The sequence below is a fragment of the Galleria mellonella genome, unplaced genomic scaffold (assembly GCF_026898425.1).
Source record: "Galleria mellonella isolate WM207_F2 unplaced genomic scaffold, CSIRO_AGI_GalMel_v1 utg63, whole genome shotgun sequence".
Classification (NCBI taxonomy): Eukaryota; Metazoa; Arthropoda; class Insecta; order Lepidoptera; family Pyralidae; genus Galleria; species Galleria mellonella.
Genome location: NW_026442130.1, coordinates 9,981,414 through 9,998,914, shown reverse-complemented (window position 1 = coordinate 9,998,914; position 17,501 = coordinate 9,981,414). Strand labels below are relative to the sequence as shown.

Sequence of the window (17,501 nt, the reverse complement as noted above, 5' to 3'; positions counted from 1 at the left end):
AAAAACAAATAATCAAAACTCTCCTCTTTATAATATTATCCCTTTATTCATAAAAAACTCAAACATAGACATCCATTTTAGTTATTAAAGTGTTTCGTTACTGTTTTCTAAATTGAGAAATTATAGCAAAAGAAAAGGATAAAGCACTTCAATAGGTTTATAAGAAGTTTGACAAATAAATGGGCAAAATTTAACACTAAAGTTTTTCAATGTAACATTTATCAATCAATTAGAAACACAATCCAGGATTGTGTGAGCGACCGACTCTTCGGTTTTAAACCAATCTCAGCATAAAGGACCGCCTGTGACACATAAAACGATTTTATAAAGTAGGAAGTATTCAATTAATGATTTTTTTATATCATTTGTTATGTTACATTAACCCATAATAATTGGTCTATTGTGTAGTTTTAATTTTATCACGATTGATGATGGTTGTTTTTAGAAAATTTATAAGTAAATTTAATTTATTTCTTTATAAATTAATACACTAATATTTGTATTATATGCAAATAAACTAAATAAGATTATTGACTATAAGTACGCATGTCTTTACAATATTGGAAAAATTATATTTTCTTTGTAATTACATGTATTATCTGTTGCTTAGTTATCTTACATGAAATAATGACATAAGATTTGTATTACAGTAGTAAAGAATGTATAATATTTATTAATGTACCACAGATAAACAAGCAGTAGAATATTTACTTAAGGGTAAATTTAACCGATAATAACTGTACTATCTTATTGAAACAATATAGAAATCCCAAATATTGTTCAGTTAAAAGTGGGGCAGATGTGAATCATTCTCGCATACCGTTCTCTGTATTACAATGTAAAATAAGAAATCAAAACTAAAAAGGTAAAAAAATTTTTTAGTGGAGCACAGTTTCCATTGCAAAATATGCACATTTAAATTTACATTTCATAAATAGTGGACAAGACTGAAAAAAAAGCATGGCTGTTAAATTTTGTAAGTTATTGACAATTTATGGCTACTATATTTCTTTGATTTTTTTTTGATAATTCTTTAAAAAGAAGCAAAAGGAGACCAAGAAAAAGATGGTTTGACGATGTCAAGGCTATGGGAGGACCCTTGTGTTAAGAATAGTTCAAGATAAGGGATAAGTGAAATAAAAATATAAAATGACAATTAAATTATTAAAAAAATTCAAGTGAAATAGAGTAGAGTAGTAAAGTACAGAATCAAACAATAATATATAATAAACAAGTTAAAATTACGTCAAATTGAACCTTATTCCGTACACATATGATTTATCAAAAAGAGCAAAATATGCATATGATTAATATTTATTTTGTATATTTATATATTGTGCTAATTGAGACTGAGTTAGTGGTATTTGTCGCCTATAGACACGAACAGCATGAATATCACAGATAAATTATATAGGAATGCATTGCCATTTCTTAGGACTAATGTGTTTTGCCTCCGTACCCTGATATTTCACTGCTATATCTCTTTCTCCAATGCGAAACTTACATAACTATACTTGCCTAGTCAATACATGTAACATAACATACATACATTGTCGCCCTACAGTAAACACTATGTATACATTTATGTGATAGAAAATAAATAGACTGAACTCAATTGCTGGGTCTAATGTAGCACACAATTGAAATTAATTGTGTACTCTACATAGTTACTTGCACAATACCTCTTATTTATTCCCATTATTATATTATGATATTTATCCATAGTTTCCATTTTTGATATATCTAGATAGAAAAATATAATATGTACTATGAGTATTACAGTGTATTCTGTGATGTATATTGTTAATATATAGTTTTATAAAAAAAACTTTATAATACATATTCATACTATATAAAAAACAATAATATAGCTAAAATTTCCAAAAAGTCCCATTAAATTTTCCTAAAAATGTAAAACTTATTGAACAAATTAAGCATTTTTAGTTTAGTGGTTTATTAATATGACTTAAAACAATGATGTAGCAAGTTTAATCCTAGCTAATATTGAGAAACATTAAATGGACAGTTACATTATTACATATTAGGATTTCAACTGATTTAAAACAATGGGTAAGTATACTAGCTCATTTAAATATAAAAGTAGACAAATACTGTAAATGATATATTCAGATTAACACAATGCCCTCTACATTTCAATATAAAAAATTATAATAATGAAGCAGTTCACAATAGCATAGAGACTGCATAATATATTAATCATGAAAATAATGATAAATACACATTTCAATTGAGTATCTCCTGTTTTTTAAATCTTTATAAAAAGGGAAATCAAAAATTTTATTGTACTATTTTGTAATTTATATAATATGTATTTACTGTTATATATTTTATTACATTTTATGAAGACTGAAGTTAATTTTATTTTAAATGATTATGTTAGCTCAAAATACATTAACAACTTCCATTATTATCTAATCTAAAAGTTGATTCATATAAAAAGGTGATAATCACTGTGTAAAGGGCTTGAAACAGGACAGATGGTGTATGCTTTAAAATTAATTCAATAGGATGTATATAAAACACTATCAGTCTTAAGACTAAATTTATTTTGTTAGTATAATCAAAGACAAATTTTCATTTGTCAACAAAAATGTTAACATACTAGTATCACTTTGTTGACCTATAAAACAGGGTCAGATAACCCTTCAATATACTTCCACAGATTTAGTAACATTATGTAGAGGTCATAACAGTTCTGTTAGTTCCGCGATCAACGGCGTAGAAGGATAATAAGTGTTAGAGTAAATACATTTAGTTGAATAAACAAAAAATAACTTTGTTGCTCAACACAACAAGGGGACAAGTTAAACGAGTTTGGTTTATAAATAAACATCAATTTCAATGAATAACGTCAGTAAGCTAATTAATAAATTGCATCTAGAATTTGATGCGGCACTTTATAAAGGAATTACGTTGGATAGAAGTCTTCCAATAAGTTCTATATACATTCGTAATTAGTTTGTTTACTTCTATGTACGTGGGCGGTTACAAAGCTATTTTACGACAAAATTATTTACTCACCTTCATTACAAAGTCCCATTTTAGTTTCGTGTTTCTTCTACAGTTAATTTCTTTTGGGATTCTTAATAATTAGATATCATTTCTTGAACACAAATTTTTATTGAGACATGACATTTCTAATTTCATATCTATCTATTCTATACTAGGTACAATTAGATACAATATGACAGCTGTCATCGACTATAATCGAATGTACGAATGATAACACGGTGTTGCTAATATAGAAATTTCTTTTTAGTGCATAATCTATTCGATAGATGGCGTTCATAGTCACAAACTCGAAGCAATAAGTATATGCATTTTTCAGTGTTTGTATGAAGTAGTTTTATCTATTATATTTACCTTTCGGTTTAAGTATTTTTTTTTATTATATAAAGACATACGACTGCGTTTACGTTTATGTTGAAAATTTAACTGAGCCTCGCTTAGTTTTCAAAGTTTCTAATTACTCTGATTATTACTTAGAATTCTATATAAGATTTTAGTTATTTTTAGAAGTAATGTATGTATAACAAGGGAAAATGAACAATAAAAACAGGGTGGAAGGTATTATTGGTAAGTGGTAACCACTGTGGTTACCGTGTACGTACCTATATACCTACAGAGGAAAAGCGAAATCGGAATTATTCCGATTTTGAAAGCGGTGCTATATTAGTAAGGAAGGCTCAAGATTATTATGCAGTTTTTTCCAGTTAGTTTAGTTTTGGTTTATGCCGTTGAGAAAAGGATTCGTCGTTTTTCATCTCGTATTTCGTTGAGAAAAAGTAAAGTTTTCTTAAAAGGTTGTTAATGGTTTCAATTTCACTTTTTATTTTTCGTATCTTTCATGATACCTCTCCATCACTGACATCACTGACGCTTCTCAGGAAAAAAACATTTTGCATCAGAAATAGTCCTGCCGATCGAAAAAGCAATGTACTCGTGGATTATTGCTTCATGGCGGACATAAGCAGTACATAGAGACTTGTTTATATTTTAACTCAACTTTTAAGTGACGATTTACATACGTCACTTTTTTATGATTCCAATGCTGGGTCCAGAATGTTGTTAAATGCTAAGAAAATTTATCAATTACACTTATTGTACCAAAATATACTAAATAACTTTATATTGTCTACAAAATATCTCTTTATTTTACAGTTGCTTAGGTGACTTACAGTGGCCATTCTGGAAATCTTTTAAAAGATTGAGAACCCAGGTTTGCCGCTGCAGTTACATTCTGGTGAAATGGCGTGTTATATCTCAGGAGGCCTGCGACTGTAGAGTGTAATCGCAGACCATATCTTACCTTCTGTGCTGTTCTTATATTCTTCATCTTGCACGAAAGAGAACCTGAATAAGGCAAGTAACTGTGCTGTGGAAGTCCAAATATATTTAGATTGCCTATTGACTCGAAAGAAGAAGAAGAAGGAATTGTTTTTACAAGCACTCAACCTACTACGGCGCCTCAAGTTTGGATATTACAGTGAGCATGACTTATTTTCAGTTAGATACTTGACATCTTTACATCATTTACTATACTAAATCTAAAATTTAGTCTAGTTTCTTAGTTACACAGTCAGATAGGAATAATATATGAAAAAGAAAAAGTTTTGCTTCTTTATTTGATATCTGTATAGTTGGTCATGGCTGGAAAGAAGCCATATAGTATATTTGAAAAAAGAAAAAGAATTATTAAATTTTTTTCATACCATTCTTGTAACTCTTCATGTAATGTTTTGTAACTATATTTTGTTATGTAAATAAATATAAAAAAACACTAGTGGAACTATAAAAGTGGTATCATTTTGGAGTACATCGTCTAATAGTATTTTTTTTTTAATTAATTATTGTAGAAATCAAAATCTTAGACGGATGGTCACGGCCACAGATGCTACAAAGTTAACTATTATATCTATGATTACAATTTATTGTAGGTCTTGCAAAATATATAGAGATTAATGTAAGTCCACAGTTAAATAATACTAGGTCACAATGAAACCTATACAAAATGCATTTATTGCTTTGCGTCTCTTGTGTCACTTGTCAACAATCTTGTGCACGTGTTAGCTAATAACAAGTTGAACTCGAGAATTGCCAATTATCTTCTATAGTGTTGTTATAATTGATCTTACTGAGATAAGTACTTACCTTGTAAGTCTAATTTCCTATTGTAACTAAATATGAACGCACAACTTCCATGTTTATATGATAATACATTTTTACAGCAAATAGTGCTGGATTTATTAATGGGTTATGAAGGCTTCGGTTCATGTGCGGAAAATACAATTTAATTGTTTAACTAATGACTATGATATTTGGTATACATTAATTATATCTGATGAAGACGAAATGGTGTTGTCCGGGCATCAAACTCGCCACTACTGGAAGGTAAAGCAATGTATAAAACTACTAGGTCGTCAAAATCATAAAGATCTGAACACAAAATTGTTTTATCTTTCTTACGATTCCATACAAAATCATGTCTTAGTGCATCAGGTACTCCAGGTAAGCTAAGGCCAGCCCTGATTGCGTGAAATTTTTACGCAACGATGTTATCTTTAAGTAGATACTAAATTCCTTGATTATTACCGCCTATGTTTGAGTAAGGCCTTATGCGGGCTGCCTAAAGTGTCCCAAGACCAGACGCATATTAAAATAGAGATCTATTCCTGTATCTGCTTCCATCACAGATTACACAAACAGTGAATATGACATTTATAGATGGGAGAATCGGTGTCAAGTACATTTTACGTGATTCCATAGGATTTTTAAATGCAAAGGTGTTACATCCTCATTAGGTAAGGCTGCGAACTGTATAGTGTAATGTATTAAGAAATACTTATATTTATTTTAAACTACTTAAATGATATACATATTACATTGAAATCACAAATAATATTATATAATTATTAAAGCATTAAAATATAAAGTAAAATACTGGAAACCATAGTGATTAATTCTTAAATTCATCACAATAAACTAAGTACTACAACTGTAACTAACGCTTGTATGGCTGTGTTTCGATTTGAAAATCGGGATATTGCAGTGAAATTACAGGACACGTAGGCATAACATTATAATTTCGGGAAATATTAACGCACAAGGATAACGCTAAGTATCATAAAAAAGGCAGTTTTGGTTTTTGAGTAAGATAAAAGAAGTGTAACTTCTGTTCGTCAGTTGTTACGTGTCTATTCTATATTTGATATGCGTTCATTTCAATTTTATATGGTAAGTATATAACTACTTCGATCTTCTTACTTAGTCGTGTTTTCACTAAATTTGAGTCTGAAACTAACTAATTAGTCACACCATAAGTAATTCCTAAGGTAAATATATTTACAAAGAATTTTATTATTCATAGTATAGCATTTAAACTTGAAGCTATAAATTCTGTCACAAATAGGTATAATGAGAATATATTTATTGATAGAGAGTAAAAATGTAAAAGCCTAGAACAAAAATCGCTTGGACGTATAGTCAAGCTAACGGTTTACCTATAAATTATGCTTATGAACATGTAGCATCATAGCCTAGAAACAAATCTGAATTAACCATGTCGTCATCTCTAGGCAATAAATAAAAAAAAAACAAGGCAATAACATTTTCATTGACATTTTATTAAATGCAAACTTTCAAATGTAATTTTCAGTAACAGAAACTTTATCAAAAACATTTTTGGCAGTGCCTTTCTCTGTCTAATGTATAATCCGGTCTTTTCTAGGAGACATTCTGATACCTGTGTGTTCCTTATTGTCATTTCTGAGGAGTAAAATGTTATGGCCTCGGTATTCACTAATTTCACTTACTGTATTTATTCTTAATTTGCCAGTAAATGGAGATTATCTCTCTGTCCGTCGAATATTCGTATGGTACCCATGAAGAAAAATTACACAATACAGTTTTATCTCTCTCTTTCTCTGCTAATAAGCCATAATTGTGATAGTAAACATGAAGTTTAATAGGCAATAAAATATACATAAGTCACTTACGTAATACATACATTGGTTTATGTAATGTTACTTTCCGATTTATTATACCTATCTTTACACTCCGTAGGGTCAACAGAGCCCTTGAGGTCCAGTGCGTGTGTACATTCACGTCCGCAGCCGAAATTGGAAGGGTCAGTCCATAATATTGGTTCATTTTACGCTCCGATGACACAAATTTTACGTAACAAAATCATGAATAATAAGTATAGGTATCTGTTACATTTCTACTTAACAGCTTGATATTAGTAATTTTCCATTATTTTGGTAATTTACAAAATTCTTTCAGTTTAGTATTTGTGAGTATATCTGTCATAAGGTAGAAACTAGATAAGACTTATTTTACTAACTAAACTAAACAGGCTATTCTGTTATTTAGAAGATATTTTTTAAACATCAGATGTATGTTACTTTGCTGAAAGTTTTTTATAAGCTTCATTATTTTTATATCATATATGGAATTGCTTTGATACTCACAGACAATGAATTTTTTTTTTACTAATGCTTATATAGAGATCTAGTGAATGGCTCAAATTTTAAATAATTTGCAACTAGAATTTACAAATAAGATGCGATATATTTGTTCGTGTGTGAAATCAGATTTCTCAGATTGAGGCGATATTTATTTTCTGATCAACTGCCAAATCGAGCGTACAATCAAATTAAGAACATCATCTTATGGCCTATTTGTTGGAATGAAATTTAAAAGAGTTTAAGAGATTATTAATTTCCAAAATCTCTTTACAAAAAGTGAGTAGTTTTCGTTCAACACCTATAAAAAAGTCGGTTTACAATCGAATTGAAGACCTCTTTTTTGAAATCGATTAAAAATATTTAAGATTTTTTCTGATTTCAAAGTAACACAGAACTTAACCCGCAATTGGGATTTATTCCTATGATAAACCCCAAGAGGTAATTCTTTTTTTTCAAGCCAGTACATCAACTAATAGAACCCAGTGATAACCTCAATGCTTATCGATTATCATTGAAGATGTGTGCATTATACAGATACTGAAGGTTTAAGGTATTAGTGTAATCTGTGGAAACAGATTAAATTCACTACCCCCGCAAAGATAACCAATGCGTGCTTGACTAAACATGTAACAGTAAAGTAGTATTTTTTTACTCATATTATTTATATAAGTACTTGAAGATGATAACCGCTATTTTGTTCGGCATATCAATCCTTTATACTCTATTTCATAACAACAAACAGGCAAAAAAACTTTGCCAATTTTTATAAAAATTATAAAAAAAAAATTTTATTGTTAGGGAGGCAAACGATCAGACGGTCCACCTGATGAAAAGCGTCTACTGTCGTCCATGAACACCTGCAAAACGAGAGAAATTGCTTGTGCGATGCTGATCTTTTAAATGGTTTGTTGGCATGTTTTTTTTTAAATTCCCCATATTGTAAAGAGAAAACTGAAGATGGGAATTAAAAGTACCCGTAACCGGCGAGTGTGTATAAAAAGCTTGATGAATGTGGAAGAAGCGAAAGAGGTTTGTTTGAATCGAAGCATTTGGCGTTCCATTATTTCTGCCTATTCTAATGGGAGACAGGCGTGACAGATATGTATGTATGAAGATGGGAGCCTATTCCATAACCTAGATGTACGATGTAGAAATTAACGTAATAAGAGTAATACAATATATTAAAATTTTTTCACATCCTCAGTATGTGTAATATGTTTACATGATATAGCATAATACCTCAACAAGAAAAAGAAACTGTAAGATAAGGAAAGGAAGTGGTGGCTCATTTTATCACACGGCAAATCAGTTGATCGTTCGTGACGAATTCACCGGGAATTAATTTGGATGGTTTCAAGAGGGAATCCTATAAAAAATTACCAGTATTTTCGCAGCAATAGAACTGCTAGTACTCGTTTTTAACAATAATTTCTCTTTACTATCTTTTTAAAGTTGAATCTTTTATCTATTGGCTCGAGGTATTGAACTGTAGTTCTTTCCCCACAATTGGTAGAACTGTTTATTATTAGCCTACTATATACGTCGGAATTTATTTATGTATTTATATACACTTTATTGCACCATTTATAGAATAGTGAACACATTTAACTGTAATAAGAAATGATACAAAAGGCGGTCTTATCGCTAAGCAATCTCTTCCAGACAACCTTTGGGTAGAGAACATTGAGAAAACAAAGAAAAATAAAGGGTAGGTGGCGCACTATTATATTAGTACTATTATATATAAACAAATATATATACATATATATGTATATACATATATATACATAAACAAATACATACATAAACATACACAAATTTGTCAATTTTTACAAGCCAATATAGTCCTATTTGCAAATTATTATTTATGTGATATTAATCGATAACGGGCTGTTTATTGTAGATTGCGTTATCGTAAACTGCCTACGTGTTTACAGATGGAACTCATCCAAGATAAAACTATACTGTTATTTCTGTACATGAAATATATATAAGATTTTTTATTGTAGATGTGTTTTTAATTAAACAAGTCAAGGAGATTTTACGAGTGTCAACCATCCGTATTATATAATAAAACTTACATACGTGCTTATTATTTGTTATGTAATTACGTTTTTAACAATTAGAGTTTTTATACCACTAAGGTGGCAAACAAATATGCATTTCACCGCAGTAAGCAATTACCGTAGCCCATAAACGCCTGCAATACCGAGGGCATTACGCGTGCGTTGTCAACCCTGAAGAAACCACTTTACCCGTCTTTGGAGAACCCCATGCTGTGGTCTCTACCTACCAACTAGATAAATTATAGTCAAAAAATGATTAAAAATTATAATATTATGAAATATATATAGTCTAAGTATAAGCATAAACAAATGACAAACTAAACCATAAAAGTTTGCCTTGAAAAGATTGCTTTCAGCAATAAATCCATGTTATTTTATTTAGAAAAAATGTAAATAACTATTGTCTGTGTTTTTAGTTGTATAGTTATAAAAAAGTATACTTAAACATTCCTACTTTTATCTTGACATGTTTTCTTAGTTTTTTTTTCTCAAATGCATAAATTTCGAATAATACTTTTTATTCGTAGATAATAATTTGATATTTTTTCTTGTCATGCATGTATCTGGCTAGACTATAGTGCCGTGTGGTTGTAGTATAGTGTGAGCAACCCCTTTCTTTTCCGTGGGTGACGTAAGAGGCGACTAAGGAAGCAGCGTCTCCCTTAAAACATCACCAAAATCCAAAATCCAAATTGCAGTTGTCAACTTATGTGCCAAGGGTGATAATTACTAGCAAATTCCGCCCAACTGTAAACTGCCATAAGGAATGGCTTCGTTTTTTATGACAGTTTATGGGGGATGTCTATGTTTTGCAGTGGATATATATATATAATATAATAACGGTTAATATAATGATAATTAGCTAATTTAAAAGTAAACAAATATCTTAAAACATTGTTCTATAAAAAAACTAACAGCACTTCAATCGTGATAAAATTATTTCGAGACTAATATAAGAATAAATTATATCCGTTGCAAAAATGATTATGGAGATTGTTAAATAATATATCTAATTTAACAATATGAATTCTTCTACGTCTGCTCAGGAATCAGGGCAATAAATAAAATTATAGGTATGCACATATTAAAATTATTATACTCGAATCCCTTGAGTAAAGACAAACAAATATAGGTCAAGTGCGTGTTAGAACTGGCGCCCGTAGATAACTCTCAGGGCAAGATAAATAGAGGAAAAAAAATAGTAATTTGTTATTAAACTACATCATCCATGACCAATTCATATTGTGTTTAATTGTAATAGTTCTTTAGGTGCATTATTTATATTATAAACCTGTAAATATTTTAGGAATTTAAAAATCGCTATAAACATTCTTCAACCGACTTTAAAGAGAAAGATGTTTGTTATTAACTTTGTCAGTTGTAGACCGATTTGGGGAATTCTTTTCGAAAAAATCGGAAAGGATATACATATTTACCGACTGGTACCATAGAAATTTTATAAAAAAAGATTCAGTAGTTTAGATTTTAAAACAAAATAACTGGCTCTGTTACAATGAAATTCTTTCTTTTTGTGGAACACAGTCTATAGGTATCTATATCTATCCATTCTAAGTTGCATAAAAAATCCTATTATTTAGTATCTATTCGAAATTTTCAAAATAATACTCCAGAATCATTGGCACATAACCGATTTTTTCCGAGCGATTCCGTTTCTATTTCCAATAGATATTATACCTTAATATTATTTTGAACTTATTAAGTAAAAAAAGAAAAAGGTCTTTTGATTGGACACCTGAACTAAATAGTGGAAATAGAGGATTCATAGACCTGCACAACAAAGAAGAAAACGAACTACCATTGTTTTGTATTGTATTATATAATCTTTATTGTACATAATTTACATTGGATACATTAAACAGATTTAATATACAATGGCGGACTTATTCTATAGAGGAATCTCTTACAGTCAACATTTGAGAAGTTAAAAGAAAACTACAGAATGTTCAGTGGTAAAAACCGTCATTGTTGTACAGTAACGGTTTACATCTACGTTTACGGAACCCTAAAATACTTGTAGTGGCCAATTATTAATAGATCAGTGACACCATTGAAATAGTCACATTATATTTTATTTATATTACACTATACACACAGTCGAAATTCTCGCAATACAAGATAACGAACTGATATTTGGTTAGTCAGGTACAGACAGGGTTTTATTATCTAGGCGTGGTATTTGTGTATTTGTTAAGTATTAGGTGAATTTATATCAGCCGATATATCTAAACAAGTAGTACTATAGTAGATTGAAAATAAATTCTAATTATTGTTTACTAATTATGCTAACTATATAAAAACAATTTATTCACTAATACAATTAGCTGCAGCCCCCATGAATTACAGATAAAATTATACTATGTGTTTATATTTAATATGGTCCTATCTATATCTATATCAAATTTAATTCTAGTTCGTTAAGACGTTTATGTGTGATTAAGTAGCAAACATTTTTATTATCAAAAATCTTTACAAACAAGCTGACGGCCCACGTGATGGAAAGTGATAACCGTCGCCTACAGACAGTACCACGGACATAACAGAGTATACTGTTTCGCCCATGATACTCCCCATGCGTCGCCATTCCTAAGGACTCAGGTGTTATTCCTCTGTACCCTGTAAATTCACTGCCATATCCTACCCTTCAAGCCGAAACACAGCCATGCAAACATAACTGCTTAACGGTAGAAACACGAATAGGACAGAGGTGCCCAAGCAAACGACTTTTGTACAAATCTCCCTCTGGTAAAACTTTAAGAAGGCATAGCAACTAAGACCTCAGTAATGGTTTTTTTGTTTTATATACAACTTAGAATGGCAAAGAAGCTGACAGTCCACCTGATGGAAAGTTGTAACCGTTGCCTATAGACATGAGCAGTACCATGGACATAACAGAGTATACTATTTCGCCCATGATACCCTCCATGCGTTGCCATTCTTGAGGACTCAGATGTTATTCCTCTGTACCCAGTAAATTCACGAGGTGTAGGTACCAGGGCATCATAGTGTAATTTGTGGTATCCATAGAGCTGTCTATAGGCGGCGGTTACTACCTTCAGTCCAGTAAACTGTCAGGTTGTTTACCATTTCAAGTTATATTACAAAAACTTACACATTATAATCTTTTTACTGTGTTTATGATATTTGTACGATATAAATTAGTTTTTTTTTTCTGACGTAGCAACGCATGAGGGGGTCATGGGCGTGACAGTACGTTTTACTTGAATTGTATGTCATTGGAAAAACAGTAATTAAATAAGGTCAATTTAACAGTAATTATATACACTGTTAAATTAAGTTTCCACTCATAAATATTTCTAGATAAAATATAAAGTAGACACTAACAGTAGATAAAAAAATATGTTCTATATTACAAAAACAACGCATAGCGATTCTACAAACAGCTTTCGATTAGAGCTTTTCTAGTTGTTTTTGTACAGTTGTGCTGTAGCTGTAGGTGGAGTGTTTTTATAAATATTTGTGTATTTTTCTTACGACGCTCTTTTAAAATTGTGTTACTCTTGTAACAGGTGACTTATTATCGTAATATTATTATGATTATCTCTTAATGGTTACAAAATATTGCTATCCACGATTATCTGTTACTTAGTTTATTTCTAAATCATACAATGGGTTTTATTACGGGTTTTATTGTGATTTAAATATTTTTTTTTTATTATGGAAGATTTGTATGTAGTGTTTGCACCAGTGCTGAGCCGGGAGATTCTCTGCTTATGAATATTAATTTGACAAGTTACTAAACATTTAAAACCTTACAGACAATAGACAACGTATCAGTCTATAGCTGGTTAATTATTGAATGGGACGTTTTTAACACTACGCTCCATCTAAATGCGTATGATCACCTAAATAAGAATTATAAAAATGAGTATGTTAGGTATTTTATATTTAGATGAAATTAAGCCAATCTTAATTATTATCTAATGGCCTATCTCAACATGTTGTTAAAAACGTTAGTCAGGTGCTCTTACGTAACTAATACAAATGAATCACAAGTAGATAGGTATATAGTGACGTCACGTCGATATTGGCAGTGCCCAAGCACCATCAGTTGGCACGATGTACGAATGCATCGGTCGTTCAATGACACGGTTCATTTATACCAGTGCTGTTGTCACTGTGACGCGATCCATTCATACCGATGCCACTCCGAAAGGTCTCTGTCCACGGCTTCCACGAGTCACCTGCAGAAGAACTAGAGATCTAATGCCGAGGGTTTAAGAATGCAACGTGGACGGCAATTAACATACATTTTGCCGGATATTAAGTATTATAACACTAGAAGAATTTCAATAGAATAGAGGGAATCGTTTAGATATCTTCTAAATGTGTAGCTGGTGGTTATGGGATATATGTGAAACTAGGCAAGGAGGCACGGCTCTCCTCAGAATTAGCGACGCATGAGGGGTATTACAGACGTGGTACACTGTGAGATGACCATGGTACTGTTCATGTCTATTGATGACACTTTGCGTACCATCGACATGTTTTTTTATTACAAGTTGAATAAAAAAAAGTGTGAAACAGGCATTACCAATCTAGTGAGATGAAGAATTTGAGTCACTTTACACAGTAATTTCATTGCCTTATCTTTCTCTCTCCGCAATCAGAAACATGGCTAGCTTGGAAGCAAAGGTATTGACGGAGATATTTTTGGCACGCGGCTGAGCCTTGTAATATAAAGATCACGAATCACACGGCTATAATAATTATATTATACTCATTTAATGTTATCCTAAAAGCACAATTATGGTGTACTTATATGAAAGCAAAGATAACAACGTAGACAGCTGTTTTTTTATATGTTGTTAATATCTTAATTAATTAATATATTGATTTATTTTAAATTTTAATTGTAAACTGCTCTTCACAGAACTGTGTAAAGAAAAAATTCTTTTATAATTTCAGTAAATTATATAGAAGTATCCTATAATTATATACTCTAAAACATTCCTTATGCTTAGTATGTAATTATAATGATATGAATGTAAGGCATTATTTCATTATCAATAATGCATTATCAAGAAGCTAAATTTGACTTTTTTTTTTTAATTACCTATTTAGTATATCGTAGCTATAGAATCTTATTTAGGCGTATTCGATACGTTATTGGCATGGTTAGATATTGGTTCAATAGATACCAAATATGTCTTATTGGTGTTTCAATTAGAAAACTTAAAACATAAAATATCTTGTGGACTTATCGTTGTATAGTATCATGCAATAATTAAGATATGACAATCTTTGTTATTACGAAATAGTAAAATAAAGATAGCATACACTGATAAATAAATAGGCGTCGGAGGTCATTATTTTATATTGAACATGAGTTGATACGTGTATGTGATGACGTCTCTGAATCCCCATATTGTCAATTTTGTTTGGAAAATTTTATAAACGTCAAAATTATATTTAGTAAGAAATTGTTTAAACTGATTCAATATTTCCTCCCTATCAGAACCAAAATCATGGTGGGTCAATCTATCCTACTTCTTATTCTGAACTATGCTGATGTTAGTTTCTTGGATATGACAGAGAAGCTACTGAAGAAACTTGAGCGCCTTCAAAATTTAGCTATCAGATTTGTCTTCGGTCTAGATATGAATGACCATGTCTTTGCTTTTCGCGTTCAGTTAAAATGGCTCCCAATCCGACTTCGACCTGATATGCACATACTCTCCACTCTTTATAATATACTTAATGATTCTAACACTCCATCTTACCTCCGCTCCCGGTTTCGAATTCTACACCCTGGTCCAGTACAAAGTATTAGAACTTGTAAGACCCATTTTTTTTGGAAACTCCTTCTCATTTCATGATGCTATTACCTATAGAACAGGCTACCTTCTAACATACAGGATAGTCCCTCTATGACTTCCTTCAAGAAAAGATTGAAATCCTACTTTTTGACTAATAATAATAATGCACTTACAACTATATGTAACTTATGTTGTATGTGTAACTGTGCACTTACAAGAAATATGTGTAATATGTGTATATATATGTGTGTGTATATCATTATTTATTATATTAATGCGCATGTATGATTTGTGTATGTTTATTTTAATTGTATTCTATGTACCTTGTATACCTTTTTAGCTGTATCTTTCCTGCACTAGATTACCCGCAAATTTTTTTCTCTCCAACTGCATTGGTTGACTGGAAGAGATCTCTTTTAGAGATAAGTTTACCCTTGCTAACAAACCTGGACCATACAGTGGATTACGTTATGCTAGTTAGATAATTAATTATAAAATAGATAAATTAATAAATCATCGAGTACTCCTTGCTAAATATTAATATTTTGTTGTTCTTATGTAGATATCTATAATATTCACTTGTTTAGTTACTTCAAGGCAAACCAGTATCTTATAAACATCAAATGTTTAACGCCAACTTTAAGAATAGATAATTTAACAAACAGAGATAGGTAAATACCAATATAATTTGTTTTTATTTTTTTTACTTGGGCATCAATATATAAATATTTATTACTAATAATATTATAAATCCGAAAATTTGTAAGGACGGATGGATAGACGGATGTTTGTTACTCTTTTATGCAAAAACTACTAAACGGATTTGGATGAAATTTGGTAAACGGGTAGGTCATATCTTAATTGAGCACGTAGGAGACTCTATCTACTGATTAACGAGGATGAAGCCACAGTATACAGGCAGTGTGTTCTATAACGTTCACGGTGCGCTAGCATTTCGCTGAATATTAATAGGATTACTTTGCAGGGGGACTTGCTACCTTGAAATAAAGCCATTACATACTTTTCAACTGATTAAAAAAAAAAGGAGATTCTTAATTCGGTCGTATTTTTTTATCTTTGTTACCTCTTAACTCCGTCAGTGGTTAATGGATTTGCATTTTTTTTTCTCTGAAAAGGTATACTTACAGATTGGTCCCATAGAAATTTTATATAACCGTTGTTTAAAATTTTTGAATAAAACTGACACAATTGAAGACGGTTATACATATTTCTTTGTGTATAGTAAAAAGAATAATTCTGGGGTGGGTACGATTTTCTTCTTTTTTTATACAACTTAGAATGGCAAACAAGCTGACGACCCACCTGATGGAAAGTGGTAACCGTCGCCTATAGACATGAGCAGTACCATGCACATAACAGAGTATACTGTTTCGCCCATGATACCTCCCATGCGTTGCCATTCCTGAGGATTTAGGTGTTATTCCTCTGTACCCTGTAAATTCACGCCATATCCCACTCTTCAAACCGAAACACAGCCATGCAAACACAACTGCTTTACGGTTGAAATAGATTTATATATTGTAGATTGTCATAGATAAGTGAATAAACAAATAAGTGTATATATGTAACTGATGAAGCAATAACCACAAGGGCAAGAGTATTTGCCTCAGCGTTTTTTTTACAACACGAGGAACCGAGCTTGCGGCTTACCTGATGGTATGTGACCACCGCCGCCCATGATCACCCACAACACCATAAGCATTGCAGGTATGGTGCTGGCCTTTTAAAAAGGAATATGCTCTTTTCTCGAAGGTTATGATGTTGTATCGGTTCGGAAATACTGCTGCTGGAAGCATAGCGTAGGAGTTGCGGGTTCGAACCCCGCCTACATTGAATTTTTTTCATATAGACATAGATACATAATTGTCTTGCCTCTCTCCGATTAGGGTAGGAAGAAACATTTTGTTTTTATTTAAACTATAATAAACCGTAAAAATGCTTATTAACTGCAATAAATTGAACAATAGACACTGTACGAGTACATTCATGTCATTAGTGGATCAATGCCCTGCGTCCCAGACTGATAACGAAGAATACTTCAATACCCAATAAAATTAAAAGAAATTCATTTTTATTTATTAATATTTTTATTATTGTCATTTTTTCTCTAAAATATTATGCACATATGG

The 17,501-nt window shown here is 31.1% G+C and overlaps 1 protein-coding gene and 1 long non-coding RNA gene across 3 annotated transcripts in view; one reads left to right on the top strand and one right to left on the bottom strand.

The window, feature by feature from the left end:
* Positions 1-17,501, bottom strand: part of LOC113521949 (transcription factor HNF-4 homolog) — a 72,001-nt gene that overhangs the window by 34,490 nt on the left and 20,010 nt on the right. The window contains exon 1 of one of the 2 annotated variants that reach the window (XM_026907630.3): positions 3,043-3,202. The exons of the other annotated variant lie outside the window; for it this stretch is intronic. Coding sequence (XP_026763431.1) covers positions 3,043-3,061 — 19 coding nt within the window. The 5' untranslated portion in view covers positions 3,062-3,202. Of the gene's footprint in view, positions 1-3,042; positions 3,203-17,501 lie in introns of those variants that run through there. 2 annotated transcript variants of the gene reach the window in all.
* LOC128201804 (uncharacterized) lies at positions 2,502-5,873 on the top strand. Its single transcript, XR_008253434.1, has 3 exons — positions 2,502-2,871; positions 4,183-4,984; positions 5,250-5,873. It is a non-coding gene; the product is annotated as an uncharacterized LOC128201804 (long non-coding RNA).